The sequence below is a fragment of the Ochotona curzoniae genome, unplaced genomic scaffold, assembly GCF_017591425.1.
Source record: "Ochotona curzoniae isolate NIBS_2020 unplaced genomic scaffold, NIBS_Ocur_1.0 scaffold_3208, whole genome shotgun sequence".
Classification (NCBI taxonomy): domain Eukaryota; kingdom Metazoa; phylum Chordata; class Mammalia; order Lagomorpha; family Ochotonidae; genus Ochotona; species Ochotona curzoniae.
Window position 1 is genome coordinate 44,414,345 of NW_024467106.1, and position 16,596 is coordinate 44,430,940.

Consider the following 16,596-nt stretch of genomic DNA (forward strand, 5'->3'; position numbering starts at 1 on the left):
ACTGTTTTTGCCATTAACTATGCTTTAAGGTTCAGGATTCTACAATTTCTACTATCCCAAAAGCTGTCAGAAAAAAAAAAGGGTTATCCACAAATATAGGGAAAATGAATAAAGAATTAGAATGAAAAAAGAACCAGGGATATGCCAGAAATTCAACTGTTTGAAAAATTATATGGATTCATTTTTTACTTTCAAAACAAAATTATTCAAACAAACCTTTCAGATGTGCTGATGACTGCAATGGCTTAAACTGTTGCATTCCCTCAAATACTCATGTATTAAAAACTAATCGGCTAGTGGCTAAAGTCCTCGTCTTGAATGTGCCAGGATCCCATATGGGCACCAATTCTAATCCCAGCAGCCCCGTTTCCCATCCAATTCCCTGCTTGTGGCTTGGGAAAGCAGTCAAGGACGGCCCAAAGCATTCGGACCCTGCACCCGTGTGAGAGACCTGGCAGAAGTTCCTGACTCCTGGCTTTGGATCCGCGTAGCACAGCCATTGCGGTCACTTGGGGAGTGAATCATGGGACAGAAGATCTTTCTCTCTATCTCTCCTTGTCTCTGTATATCTGACTTTGCAATAAAAATAAATAAATCTTAAAAAAAAAAACTAATCACCTATGTGACAGTATTTAGGAGGTAGGGCTTTTTACGCATAACGTCAGAAGACCCTCATGAACGAGACGCATGCCCTTGTAAGAGATCATAAAGCCCCAGCTCTTAAATCACGTGAGGCCACAGTACAGAGGAGCGCCAGAGATCAGGCTCAAGGTAAACATCACATTTCTGAGTACCCTGTTTGAACATCTTGGCTTCATTGTTATAAGAAATAAATTTCTGTTGTTTATAAGCTATTCAGAATGCTGGTATTTAGCTATAGCAGCCTGGAAGGAGTATGATCACAATGAATGATTTAAAGAAACATTACTGAAATGCATGTGTCAAATTTATGCATGTTTTTACCGTTTCTACTTAGTGATTTTTGACTCATGAAGATGTAAACTGTTTCCTAAATATGGGTTTCAGCCATCTTTGATTTATGTATCCTTATGCGCACTTAGTCTTTTGAGTTCAACTCCTTTCATTTAATTCAACAGTGGTTTACTGACTGGCTATTCCACCCTGGGGCAGGGATATTTCCCAACACAATATGAAGAATCTCATCTAATTTTAATTGCTTCTATTCCACGGTATAATATACTTACCTACTATGGGACCTATGTTCTTATGGGACACATTCTTGACCTGAGCATAAACTTATAATTTTCACCAAACTACTGATGACCTGGTGTATTTCTGTGAAAGAGATTCTATTGTTCCTTCTCACTGCAAATACTTTACTGGAGAGCTGGAAAATGTGATAAAAAAATATTGTTCAAGAAAGCATATATTACTTCTTCCAGTTCACTCTATCTCTGAATTTTATTATCCTTTCATAAAAGGATTACTCCACACAAATAAGGAATATCACTTCTTTATATACTCTCAGTTGCTCTCAGTGGATCTTTAAATCACTATCCAAACAGTATACTTTCCATAAATTAATTTCATTTCCATAGTGGAATGAGTAGAACAGACTTTATTTTTAATACATATTTTGTGCAAGTAAGCAATTAAACTCTTTTTAATTTGTTTTGACAGAGGTGGTATTAGAATATTAATAAGAAGCAATGTGATCTTTAGGAAATGCAATTTTGAGTCAGATATGTATCTTCCAGCTCTAGCTAACTTAAATTTTTTTTAAAGATTTATTTTATTTTTATTGGAAAGGTGGAAATACAGAGGAGAGACAGAGAGGAAGATCTTCCGTCCAATGATTCACTCCCCAAGTGAGTGCGACAGCCAATGCTATGCCAATCCGAAGCCAGGAGCCTCTTCTAGGTCTCCCACGCGGGTGCAGGGTCCCAAAGCTTTGGGCCGTCCTCGACTGCCTTCCTGGGCCACAGGCAGGGAACTGGATGGGAAATGGGGCTGCCGGGATTAGAACCAGCGCCCATATGGGATCCCAGGCGTGCAAGGTGAGGACTTTAACCACTGCGCCACCGCGCCAGGCCCAGCTAACTTAAATTTAAACTTTAAACTTTATATCTGTGAAGTGGGAATATTAATACTTGCCAGTTCATTATATTAAACATGATGGTAAACCAGAGTTCCTCACAGGCTACTTGTCCTAAAAAATTATAATATTTGTTATTTCTACTGTTTGGGAAAAAAAAAAGCTTATTTTTATCTACTTGTAAGATGAAGCAAGAGATAGAGAGGTGGATAAGAGGGGAAAAGGTGAAGAGAAAGGAAGAGATGTCTTTCGTCCACTGGTTTATTCCCCAAATTCCCCAAAAAACTAGGAGCCCAGAACTCCAAATGGGTCTTCCATGTGGGTTGACGGGCACAAGCACTCAAGTCATCATTTTCTGCTTCAGAGGATGCATTGCCAGAAACCTGGATGAGAAGCATAGCACCTGGGACTTAAGCCAGGTACTTCTACATGGAATCCAGAAGACCTAGTCTACTGTTTATCTTAATGTTCAACAACATTAATAAAAATAAATAATAAATGCATAAACAATTCTTAAACTTGAGACTTCAAATCTGGGAGTTATCTTTTTTTCCCCCTCTTTTGACTAAAACTCATGTAAGTTTCTGTTTAATTCCTGGAGGTCTTACCTATGTGGGAGGTCAGAATACCAAATCCTCCTCCAGGTATAGCACACACACATGCTGAGTCCTTTAAACCAAAGGGCACTCAAGAGCTTCAGAAACATGGTTTCTCTGACCTTCCTCCATGTTGCATCTTCTTACCACCCTGCTCCTACAATGTAATCATACATCTAGAATTCCTCTTCCTGAAGCTGTGTCACTGAAACCGAAATATATCTTGACCAGAAGAGACTACTGGAATCCACAAATATCTCTCTTTTCCTTTGTTTGTTCTCCTGCCCTATGCCCAATGGCAAAGGATGCAGCGAAAGGCCAAGAGTGCGAGCACACAGGCCTTGCTGGCTTTCCCTCCACAGACTCCTACATTAGATGACATCTGTTATTGGAATCACTTTTCTACATGATTGGCCTTTCTCCGTCAAAACTATCATTAAGCAGAGAGCTCCCACAGGATTAGAAAGTCTTCATTCCTGAAATTACAGAGGGTATATACACTTTTATCTTTAGTGAGATGAGTCAGGGATATTTTTAAATTTAAAATTAAAATCATGAGTATTTTATCATTTTATCATGTTATTATGGTAGAGCTATAGCCATGATCACATAAAACTTGGATTAAGTAAATCTGCTATGTTTTTCTGTCATTACCTATTTTGTGCTATATGAATGTCAGCTGTGACCCTTATGACACGTGATAAATTATATCATATTTTTCTGCCCTAACTGGGAAAACTGAACATGTACCTTTAAGGTCTAACGTGTTTATATTTTAATATAAGAACTGGAAACAAGTGTTTGTATTTAAGTGCAAGATTGAGATGAATGGTTACACAAAAAGGTTACTTCTGAAGTGTTTGGGATAGAAAGTTCATAGGTCCTACTGAAGTATCATCCATTGTTTACTCTCAAAACTTGTCAGACTGATGATCAGTCTATAAAAATAGATAGGAGGTAAACATTTGGCTCAACAGTGCCTCACTGGGACACTTGCATCCATACCGGAGTGCCTGAGTTCAAGATCCAGCTCCATTTCTGAGTCCAACTTCTGCTAATGTAAACACTGAAAGGCAGCAGCTGAGGATTTCTCAGGTAGTTGGGTCCCTGGTACACATGTGGAAGATCTGGATTGAGTTCTGAGCTCTCAGATTTGGCTTTGCCCAGATCCAGACGTTATGGGGATTTGGGGAGTAAGAATTTACTCCTTCCTTCCTTCTGTTTGTGTTGGTTTTTCTTTTCTTTCTTATTCTCTTTCTCCTCCTTCTCCTTTTTCTTCAATTAATTTATTTATTTGAAGTGCAGAGAAAGAGAGAGAAATTGATCTAAGGTAGAGAAAAAGAGAGAAATGGATCCTCCACTTTCTGGTTCACTCCCCAGATTGCTGAAACTGCCAGAACTGGGTCAGGGTAAAACCTGGGACCTGAAACTTCTTCCTGGTCTCCCATGTGGCTTAGGGGCCCAAACTCTTTGACCGTCTTCTACTGCTCTCATTGGTGTAGTAGCAAAGAGCTATATCAGAAATAGAGGAAAAAGGATAGGAACTATCGCCTCAATGGGAAGTCAATATTACAGGTAATGGCATGACCCACAATGCCACAATGCTGGCCTCTCTCTGTATTTCAAATAAATTTTTTAAAAATCTTAAAATAAAAAAGGTAAATTTCAACATATGTTTAAAAACAAAAGTCTGGGAATTGCTAAAAACACTAGGATTAAGTGCTGTGAATCAGTTCACATTCCTATTTTTCCTTTAGTACTGCACATTTAAAATAATTTACCAAATGGAAATAAAATACTTGACACTGTCAAGTGTGCCTATTAGCTTCTCAAGACTGCTATAACAAAGTACCATAAAGTGAATGGCTCAAACAACTGAAATTTATTTTCTTACCGTTTACAAGCTTAGGAATCAAATATCAAGGCATCAGTAGATTGCATTTCTTTTAAGGCCTGTCTTGTTGTCTTGTAAATGACAGAACTTTTCATTTTGTCTTTACAGAGTCTTCCTCTCTGTGTGTTTCTGTGTCCTAATTTCTTTTCCCAAAAAGGAATCAGTCATACTGAATTATGGCTCAACCTCATTCTATTTTAATTATCTCTTTAAAGAACCTACTTCTTAATATAGTGACTTTCTAAAATACTGGTGATTAGGTAATCAACATAAATGTGGGCTGGGGGTATGTAATTCAGTCCAAAAAGTCTGAAATGTTAATACATTATTTGAAAATAACCTACATGTTTTACTTCTAGCATACAGAACAGTTTCCATCTTGCTATTGTCTTTTAAATACATTTTGTATGAATGAAAATATTTAAAACAAGGAAACTCAAACATGAGAAACCATGACTGATAAAGTATACTAGGTTAACATAGAAAAACTAGTATAGAAATCATTTGCATTGATTTTTCAGCATTTAATGAGATTTCTGGATTCATCACTGTAGTACTCATTTATGGTAGTTTAAATAAAACACTGAATTTAGGATTTCTATGCAAAGGCAATAGATACAAAGTATTACATATTCGTAGAAATAAAAATGACACAAAACATGGCAAATAATTATGCTGTTCTGAAACACAGATAGTAAGCTACAATAAACTACCTGACATCTAAGCTGATAATATCCAGATTATTTCAGTTACTCATTTCAAGATAAATGAACATGCACATTTCTTACTCTCCATGTCGTGATGCTACCCTGATGCATGTCATTCAGTAATAATGAGTTGACAACAATTGTTACTTGACCATATGCCGAGTTCTAGAAGTACAGGGAATCAGATCATCTGCTGTAAATCACTACATTTATTACAAGTCAATTCATAGAGGCAAGAAATACAAGTAGCTGCACTGATGCTTTTCTTTATGCATTTACACTTGTAATTTTGTCTCACTATTAAATATTTATTTTTTTAAATCCAGTGCAACCAAATGAATTATTAAAAAAATTAAAGATATTTTTTGTAAAAATAAGAATTAATACAATCAAGCCTGCTTAACTGAACCTGCTAATATCATCTCTATTTAACAAAAATATGAATCAGGTGTAAAATTTTAAGATAAATATTAAGGCTTTAAAGCAATCTCTATGAATGATAGACACGCTGTGGTATGTCCATAGGATTAACATGGATGGTCTTAACTAAAACAGAGCAAACTGCACTAAATCATATGGGTACACATTTTTACCTAAAATGAGATAATGCATATTTTCAAATTTAAAATTAAAATGATGAGCATTTTACTATGGTAGAGCTATAAGCATGCTCAGCTTATTAGTGTGAATACTATAAATCGCATGTTTGCTGAAACATGGCAGAGTCTCTTCAAGGCCCATTTTTGGTTAAACCAGTAAGTTATAATCAATATGCATTTGTAGTCAAAATTGTGGAGAATTCTATTGTTTCTCTTTTCTTCATTTTGCACTTGAAAATATTTCTAATCCATGTCAACAGAAGCACCAATATTTATACATTTATTCACTAACATTGATTTCTTAACCCCATTCTGGCAAGCCAATGATTTTGAATTATGAATTTAAATTAAAGATTCACACAGGGTTTAAGATCATAAGCCCTTATTTTAAAAAATAATCCTTTATGTTAAAAGTCAGATTTAACATGTTCAGCTCAATATCTTGAGATTAGACTACCTTCTGTAATGTCTGCTCCGATATTTCTTTCCCATTCTTCTCTGGAGGACTCTTCTTGACCCCATCATCTTCACTGTATCTAAGGAGTTGTTCTGGTAGAGAATAAATAATATATTAGGGTACCTAGCATACTGTTGAAACACTGCCCTGTCATTTGAAGCAAAGGAATTCTTTAGTCTTTCAATTATGAATAATCCACTCTATTTTCTTGTTACGTATTTGGCCAGTGACTATACAGTGACCTTTTTTCAAGATTTTCAGGCACATAATTATGTATCTTTCTACTGCCACTTTTTTTTATAACACAGCATTAAGAATTTCAAAAGTACAATAGATCTGTAGGTTAACAATGCTATACTTTTATTCCTATTTTTATTCTTTCATGGACTATTCTCCCTTTACCTTAAAAGCTGAATTCATTGCCTTTTTATCTACACAGTCACTACTAGTTTTGTTCTCTGGATCATGTTCCCTGCCAGGAGGATCAGAGCGATTGCTGAACAAAGCAAACAGTAACAGAATTAGGGTGAACTTAAGCTGAAACACCCCCTACCCACCACTTTCTTTTCTAAGGGAAAGTTCATGCACTGGGCAGGGTACACCTTGAAATACGCCTTTCTTGAATTTTTGTGACTTCATAATAAACAGAGACCCAGGTATGGGGTGCAGTCAGTCACTCTTACAAATCATTTCTGCAGTGGTTACACATTTTGACGGCCCAAACCTCTTCAATAAAGCCAAAATCTGCAAGCAGCTTAACTTTAAAGGAAAAAATAATCACAAACCTGCAGTTAATGTTATTAAAATGAAAGTATTTCAAGGCCTAGAAATAACTTCATTCTTATCTGATAAGGTTCTGGGACAATTTTAGCAAACATTTTCTCCCTGAATTATTTTTGGGTGTAGAATATTTTAAACAGTAAGAAAGAGGGCAAAGAAGAATTCATAAAGCTAAAAGGATACAATTCCGTATTAATATGAGATGATTTTTCTTTAAAGTATGCTTGTCTGCTTTAGGTCAGCGTAAAACTTTGATTTATCAACAAAGGAGAAAGAAAACAATATTATTCTCTATAGAGTAGAAATCCTCTTGGTATAAACAGTGACTAACAAGTTTGTTAGAGTGAATTAGGCATTTCTTTTGTCTTTGAAACATGACATACCCAATTAAAACTTCTGTACTCATGAAATAAATAGAACACTATACTTAGGATAATAAAAGCCAGAATAGGTAGAATTTGCCACCTTGGGAGTAAGTACCTTTACCTTGATAATAATCTTCCAGATCCCATGTTTCTTTTTCTAGTCCCCTAACACCATGGTGCTGAATTCATTTACAACATTCCTTCAGTAATATAGAAATAATATGCAAATATAATTCTTCCATTCTAGTCATTTAAATATCTGCAATAGTTCTGAGTGAAATATTTACCCTTTAAAAATAAGATAATAGTTTTATATTCAAACAGCATATAGTGCTAACAAATACCTCCAATAAAATAAATGCTAAAGTAAAGATTGATTTTTAGAAGGAATTTACTTGCTGCTCTCTTGCTCCTGGGGTGTCCAAGGCCCATTAGTGAACAGGCTAACTGTATTCAGTTGTGCTAAATTCTGGAGACGTTTCTCACCTTCACAGGCTTCACAGAGAATACACAAACAGCTAGTGCCAGAACAAGCAGATAAACAGAGAAGCAATTCCTCTGTCCCTTGATTCTCTCCTCCTCCAGAATCTTGGGATTTGAAAGATAAATTAACAATACTGAGTCAGAAGGGCACTTCCTGGGGGATGGTGTTGTGGCAGAAGGGGTTACATCACAGCGGTGCCAGTTCAAGCCCAAACTCCTCCCACTTCCTATCCAGCTGGGCTGATTCCAAGTGCCTGGGCCTCTGCCACCCAGGTGGGAGAGTCAGATGAAGCTCCAGCTCCTGGCTTCAGCCTGGTCCAGCGCTAGCTGCTGCCACCATTTGGGAAATGAACCAGTGGACAGAAAAGAGACCTCTCTCTATTACTCTGCCGTTCAAAGAAAAGAAGACTGAACAAAATAAATATACTTCTTTTAGGCACAGCTTTCTAAATTTTCTCAAGAGAAATAAAGTAAGGGGGAGGCCTAGAAGAAGCTGCTGGTTACTGTAATGTTGGAGGTGTCTCATATATCCTCTACAGCTTAATGAATGTATGATAAATTATAATAAGCATTATTTAGTATTATTAAATAATAAGCATTCTAAAATTTTCCTTAATAGTAAGTAAACTTGAGATATTTGCCAGAAATTTTTAACTCAAATTTTAAGCTACCTGTTACAAATCTCTTTCTTTTTAAACAATAGGAATAACTGGAAATTTCTAGTCTAGTCTGTCCTAAAAGCTTTAGTGCTAGACTAAGCCAGCTATCCAGAAAGCCATAAACAAGGTTACATGAGAAAGTTTGTGAAAGTGGATATAAAACATAATTTTTAGAGCAAAATATTTTTGAAATACATTTACATGTGTACCTAAAACATGTATCCTACTTTATATCTCTACTTTACTTTCTCTGAGTTACACTCATACACTACACTGTGGTAGATTATGACTCAGCTAACGCTTACACTTTTTTACACTTTCATAGAAGGAGCACAGCTTCCATGTTCGTTGAAGTTGGGCTTGGCCACATGATTTTCATTGGCCAAAAGACCATGTATATAAATGAGAGTAAGCATGAACTCAAGGATTTGTGTTTTTGCTATTTCCTCAGCAATTCACAACATTCACATTGAAAACCACATACCTAGGTAGTCAATGGCCCTTCCTCTTGGGCCTTAAATTAAGAATCATGGAGAAAAATACTAAGCTGAGGTATTTTGAAAAGCCTCCAGCCCGGCAATGCCACATGATCTACAGTTCCAAGAACTAATGCATGTTATTTTGATTTTATGGATGTTAATTCTGTAGTCTGGGTTGCTGGATGCAGAAATTGCTAAGTGCAAGTGGGGTTCTACCAAATCTAAATGGTGTGGGCACTGAGTTTGGGACAGAATGGTAGAGAGCCAAAATATGTCACAGGTTATGTAGTTGCAAAACATTCAGCAAACTACCACTTGAAATGATCACTACCTAAAAGTTACAAAATACACACATCACAGATTCATAACACTGAGTGAGGAAGTTTCATGCAGAATCCTGAGAGTGTGAGTTGATTATGTTTGGTTACACTTTACTAGGCAATTGAAAAATACCTAGGCCAGTGTGGTGGTGCAGCAGCATCCCATGTGGTCATCGACTGGTGTCCTGGCTGCCCATTTCCAATTCATCTCTCTGCTTATGGTCTGGGATAGCAACAGAAAATGACCCATGTGAGAGACTCAGAGGAGGCTCCTGCTGCCTGGCTTTGGGTCAGCTCAGTTGTAACCATTTGTGAGTCTAGTTATGGCCATCTGGGGAGTGAACCAGTCAATGGAAGACCTTCCATCTTTCAATTTATCTCTGTAAAATCCTCCCTTCAAATGAAAATGAATAAATCTTTTTAAAAAATCTAAGCTCAGAAAGGAACTGGTTATAGACATAGGAAATGCCTATGTTTCAATATTGAAAGGTTTGTAAACTGAAAACATTTTTCACTATATCAAAGGAGCAATCATTGAAACACTGGCAGCATTATTAGCCCAATCCAAGATGTTGACATTAAGGCATCATGCGTCAGGTTCTCACTGCTATACTTGTTGCTGATAATCTTTGAAAGGGATAAGGCAATTTCCAATAAATCTTTCATATGAATAAAAGATTTCTTGAAAAATTATACCTAGGAATCTAAAAAGTGTGACATGTTCTAACAACCTTCCATAGAAACCCACAGTGATAGTGTGAATAGTTGGCTACACTCAATGAGACTTCAGCCAAACATGTCTGTAGAAGACAGATACCTAGGCCTAAGATACTATAAATTGTGTACGTGTTATTCTTCTTCTTTTTAGTAAAGAATTATCCACCATGCAACAGAAATGAATTCAACTTGCTGCCTGAAACTGAGCTAAGCCAGATGATTTGCAGTAAGATGAGCTGATTCAGTCAATTCAAACAATGAATTCACTTCATAGTAATTAAATAAATGCTCACTGGTGGTGGTGGTGGTGGTGGTGGTGTGTGTGTGTGTTTGTGTGTGTAAATGAGTGTCTGCTGTTTGCTTGTTTCTTGCACTGTTTGACTAACATGTAAAATTCTCATCTTTCAGTGAAATACACCGTAAGAAATTATTTATTGACAGGTCTGCACTGGGGGTAAATTGAGGACTGTGGTACCTGGCTGAAGCCTACAGGTGAGGGTTGACTCCTGGGAACAGGTAATCAGAAGTCATCCCTCAGGTGACTGAGTACACAGGCAACAGAATGCAGTGTCAGTGATTACAGCCAAAGATTCGGTTTCCCTAGTCAAACACACACTGATAGGTCTCTGTCTACATTTGCAGGCCTCTTTATTGGGGCCCTTTGCTGAGTCTTCCTCCAGATCCTCAGCAGAGACTCCCATGGGGATGGAGTTTAACCAATGGATATTTTCTTTTTCTCACCCACTTAGCCTGCTCCAGGACCACAAAACCATAGGGGCTTTTTTGTTGGGCCGTTGACAGTGAGATAACTCTCAAGTTGTTGCTGTAGTGAAAATGAATGGGGGTGTGTGTGGCACATTCTCTGAGTTAACCTCTTGTTTATTCTCTCAAGAAGTGATTAATGGTAATTGCAGTTCTCACTTTTTTTTTTCTTGTTGACTTAAATCAGGCAATGACAAACTTGGCAGCTCAGCTCTCTTCAGCTCAGCCCTCCAAAAAGATATTGTGGGATTCTATTATAGCCTCATTACACCATGAACCATGATTTTTCCATAAGGACGTATTTATATGGTAGGTGATTAAAGTGTTCACATGAGATTTCTAAAGGACGTAGAACTGATAAGAGAGGAAAGGTAATGTTGTTTTGAAGGACATGTTTAACTTTAAGACCCTAATAAAAGTAACCAGGGGAAAGAGGTAACAGGAAGTAAGAAATATACACCATCTGGTACATGGAGAAAGGTTACTATATGCATGCAGATTTGGGATTTAATCCAGGGGAAATATATTTAATAATAACAAAAGTAAGCCAGAGGGACCAGATTTACTCTTCCACATGCAGCAAATAAAAACTAGGCAAAATACATGAAAAATTGGTGTTTAGGTGTTGGGCATTTCATCCTGGAGAAAGGGAAAACAAACGAAGTGGGCTCTGTGGCTATCAGAGCTTATGGCCTAGAGGGAGCATCCAAGCCACAGCATAGAGATGGGGGACCTCATGGAGGCTGCTAATCTGTCTGTACTGAGTGTAACCGGGAGGCCACGGAGAGAGGAGAAATATAACTGCTCCAAGAAATGGAGTTCTCAAGACCTACAAATGGTCTCCATCAACGCTTCTGCTAAGTACTAATCCAAGCATGCATGTGAGAAAACTACCCAAATGGGAAAGAAGCAGTAAAAAGAAAGAAAACGAAATGGAAGGGAGGAAAGAAATAGAAAATGAAAAAAGGAAAGGATGGGGAAGGGTAGGGTAAGGGAAGGGAAGGGAAGGGAAGGGAAGGGAAGGGAAGGGAAGGGAAGGGAAGGGAAGGGAAGGGAAGGGAAGGGAAGGGAAGGGAAGGGAAGGGAAGGGAAGGGAAGGGAAGGGAAGGGAAGGGCACGGAAAGGAAAGGGGATGTGGTATGGGAAAGGAAAAGGAAACGGAAAGGGAAAGGAAGGAAGATGGGCCCGGTGTGCTGCCTTAGTGGCTAAATCCTCATCCCACATGGGAGCTGGTGTGTGTACCAGCTGCTCTGCTTCTCACTCAGCTCCCTGCTGGTGGCCTGGGAAAGCAGCAGAGAATGACTCAAAGCCTTGGGTCTCTGCACTCCCGTGGGAGACCTGGAAGAAGCTCCTGGCTTCAGCCTGGACTTGCCTCAGGGATTACGGGCATTTTGAAAATGAACTAACAGATGTAAGCTCTGTGGTATCTCCACCTCAAATCATTTCTTTCTTAAAAGAATGCTATTCTTCCATAAAACATAGTTCCATGTCTTAATTTACATAGAAAGATGCTATTTTTTTAATACAGCTAAAAACCAAATGCTTTAAAAAATACAGAGTTCTGTCCTCTGAATTTTTATAACACTTTTTTTTTAAAGATTTATTTTATTATTATTGTAAAGTCAGATATACAGAGAGGAGGAGAGACAGAGAGGAAGATCTTCTGTCGCATGATTCACTCCCCAAGTGAGCACAATGGCCAGACCTGAGCCGATCTGAAGCCAGGAGCCAGGAACCTGCTCCATGTCTCCCACATGGGTGCAGGGTCCCAAGGCCTTAGGCCATCCTCGACTGCTTTCCCAAGCCACAAGCAGGGAGCTGGATGGGAAGTGGGGCCGCTGGGATTAGAACCGGCGCCCACATGTTATCCCAGCTTGTGCAAGGTGAGGACTTTACCTGCTATGCAACATGCCAGACCCTAGTAGGTTGATTTTAAGTTCATTTATTCCTAAGTTATTCATGATTAAAAGTTTAAACTTTAAAAACAGATGTGTCATTTCTTACGTGTTCTGGGCTTTGGACCATCCTTGATTGCTTTCCCAGGCCACAAGCAGGAAGCTGAATGGGAAGCAGGACTACTGGGATTAGAATTGGTTCCCATGTGGGATCCTGGTGCATTCAAGGCAAGGACTTTTAGCTGCTAGGCCAACATGCCAGGCCCAAACACTTCTTTTTAAACTTAAGAGACATCTTTTGGGAATTGATGTTTTAAATTAAGGAAACATTTATATACAGGTTAAGAGTTCATTCGCCTTTCCTTCTGGTTGTTCCTTTTTGTTTGGTTTCAAATAAATATGATAAATCTAGATTTTTTTAAAAAAAGTTTATTCATTTGTTTCAGAAAGAGAGAGAAAGAGAAAGAAATCTATCAGCCGGTTCACTCTCCAAATGACCACAACTGCCAGGGCTGGGCCAAGCCAAAGCCAGAACCAAGGAATTTCAACCTGTTTTACCACGTGGGTGACACAGGTGAAAATACTTTGGCAATGACTGTTTTTCCTAGGTGCATTAGCAGCAAGCTGGATAGGAAGTAGAGCCAGGTGGGACACAAACTGGCACCATCAGGATAGAATGTCTGCATCACAGGCAGAGGCTTCACTTGCTGTACTACAATAACAGCTCCAAAGGTAAATCTCTTCTAAAAACAACAAAGATTATGGCACTTTTAAATACTTCACCTTCCTAGACTATCTTGTAACAACAGATAGTTTAGGGGCCAGCGTGCTACAGTGGTATGTAAAGCAGCCACCTCTAATGACAACATCATATACAGGTGTGATTTTGGTCCTTTTACCCCTTTTCTGACTCATCTCCCTGCTAACGTCCTGAGAAGGCAGTGACAGATGGACCCGCATGGGTAACCCAGCTCCTTTCTGGCCCAGTTCCAGTGTTGTAGCCATTTGGGGAGTGAACCACCAGATGAAAGCTCTCTCTGTCTCTCCCACTTTGTGCAATCCGACTTTCAAATAAAATAATGAACTTTAGGGAATAAAAAAAAAGAGCTATATGATTACAGCAATTGCGAGATGCCAAATCGGGGATGTATTAAAACTGGCCACCAGGCCCAAAGTGATAGCTAGTGGCTAAAGTCCTTGTCTTGAACAAGCCAGGATCCCATATTGACACTGGTTCCTATCCTGGATGATCCATTTCCCTGCCAGATCCCTGCTTGCGACCTGAAAAAAGCAATATAGGATGGCTTAAAACCTGGGGACCCTGCAACCATGTGGGAGACCTGGAAGATGCTCCTGGTTTCTGGCTTCAGATCAGTTCAATTCTGGATGTTGCAACCACTTTGGAAATGAACCAGCAGTTGGAAAATCTTTCTGCCTCTGCTCCTCTCTGTAAATCTGACTCTCCTATAAAAATAAATTTAAACAAACTGGCTACTAAGCATAAATCATCAACATAAAATTCAATCTTTTTTAAGCTTGAGGTCAGAGAAGATATAGATTGGAAGATATTCATATTTTATTTTAATGCTAAGATTTTAGAAAAATAGATTAGAATCAAATGGTTTCTAAGTTACATTAGTGGAAAAACAAGTGAATTACTGATACTGAACACAATTCTGCAGTATTCGTGAGACTGAAGAAATATAACCAGGAAAACATTACCAATGATTAACAGAAATGGATTCTTTTTCTCTTTATCAAACACTTCTTTGGAATTTTTAATAAAGCATAAATTTCATTATTAAGTGCTCCATTTATTTGGTTTCATATGAAAGATGTAAATATTAACATGGTAGCAATGAACAATGTAGTAGGAAAGTTTGAAGAAGTATAATTCTTAAAAAAACACGGAATGAAAGCATCAAAAACAATTAACTTATACATGGGTTTGAATAATATCTAAATTACCATAAAATTAAGAATAATAAGAAAATATTAAAAAGAACCCATATTGCCACCAACAAGAAGACAGCTGAAATTAGAGATTTTACTTTCCAAGATGATTAGAGAAACAAGCGTGTCTGACACAAGTAGAATCACAGAATTAAAGGAAGAATTAATAGAAACAACCTCAGAATTTATACTGTTGTGCTAACATAATGCATAAAAGTACTAACTACTTCATGTTTTTAAATCAGTGAATTTTTAGTTATTTTCAAGAAAAAATACCCAAATTTTAAAAGAATGCTAAAAAATTAGTGAAAAGAAATAAACACTGTATAATTCATACTGAAAGCAAGTCAGTGGGTGGTACAAGATTTAAAAGTGAAATATTTTTAAAGTACTTATATTTTTCCTTTAATAAATCTTAATATTACTTAAAAGTATAATTTTCCATTTAATTTCAGGAAGAAAAGTTTTTTTAGCTTTATATCACAATTACATTATATATAGGAATGATATGTAATTTTACTGAAAACCAATTTAGTACCATTTAAAAATTAAAAAAAAATGCTGGTAAAACAATTTATTTTCATAAAAATACTTACCTTCTCTTTTCTCTGCTATAAACCTATTCAATTCTTGTATTGTTGCCCTATCAACAGATACACGCACTCTGAGTTCATCCAATTCTTCTTGAAGGTTCAACCTACAAAAATTAATGATTACTTAAAATATTCAGGAATAACAAAAAATATATTTTAAAAACACACAAGACAAAGAATATTTTAAGAACTACATTAACAAAACCTAAAAATCACAATTACATTTTAAATATTCAGAATACCAGATGTTTCAAGTAATGATTTCTGTTGCCATCAGTTCAGTAATAGCTTTGATTAAAGGAATAATTTCAAAAACCATGTGTTGAGTTGCTCTAGTATTACTTTTTAAAATTCATTTTTTTTTTCAGTTTCATGAACAGAAAAATACAGCAGAATATCCCATCCACTGGGTCACTCCCTAACTATTCATAACATTCAAGGCTGGCTAGGCCAAAGCCAGGGGTTCGGAGTGTAATCCAGATTTCCCATATGGGTTGCAAGAGTCCAATTACATGAGCCACCACTCCTCACCAGAGCCTGCATTAGCAGAAAGCAGGAGGCAAGAGCTGCAGCTGAAATTCAAACTGTCATTCTGATGTGGGACGAGGGAACCTCAACTCACTGACTAAAATGCCTACTCCCTGACCATTTTCTAATAAATTGACAGAATATGTTGACTAGTCTTTTAAAATGGTAACACATACCCCTGGAAACCAAGAGAGTAAATCTCTAAATGCTAAATAAAAACCAAATAACTCTAACCAATAAAACAGAGATCCGTTCACATGATGATCAGTGGATATGGGTCAGATGTTGTCCAAGGACCCTGAGGGGAAGGAAGTTTAGGTCTACTGCCCTACCTGATGAAGAGGCAAAATGGGCTAACTACAGAGTTGGGTAATGAAAATGTGTTGAATGAGAACCTGAGTAACTGAGTCTATCTGTTTAGGCTTCCATAAAAAGAGTCCTCCTGCTCCAATCTGATGACAAAATAGAGTCAACTGCACAAAATCAGAAACCTAAACCTACCTTACTAGATTGAAAATTTCACTAACTATATTTGTGAAAATATGTAAAATCAACATTAGCATGAAAATTATTATATGACCTGTACACATACAAGAGTTCAGTCAGGACCAAGTGTGGTAGCCTAGTGGCTAAAGTCCTTATCTTGCACAAGCTGGGACAACATATGGGCACCGGTTCTAATCCCATCCAGCTCCCTGTTTGTGGCCTGGAAAGCAGTGGGGAATAGTCCAAGGCCTTGGGCCCCACATCTAT

The 16,596-nt window shown here is 37.5% G+C and overlaps 1 protein-coding gene across 2 annotated transcripts in view; it reads right to left on the minus strand.

Moving 5' to 3' along the window:
* CNTLN (centlein) overlaps positions 1-16,596 on the minus strand; it is a 244,813-nt gene that overhangs the window by 90,481 nt on the left and 137,736 nt on the right. For both annotated transcript variants that reach the window (XM_040962776.1, XM_040962775.1), the window contains exons 13-14: positions 15,319-15,419; positions 6,310-6,401 (exon numbers count right to left, since the gene is read on the minus strand). In XM_040962776.1, coding sequence (XP_040818710.1) covers positions 6,310-6,401; positions 15,319-15,419 — 193 coding nt within the window. The remainder of the gene's footprint in view (positions 1-6,309; positions 6,402-15,318; positions 15,420-16,596) is intronic.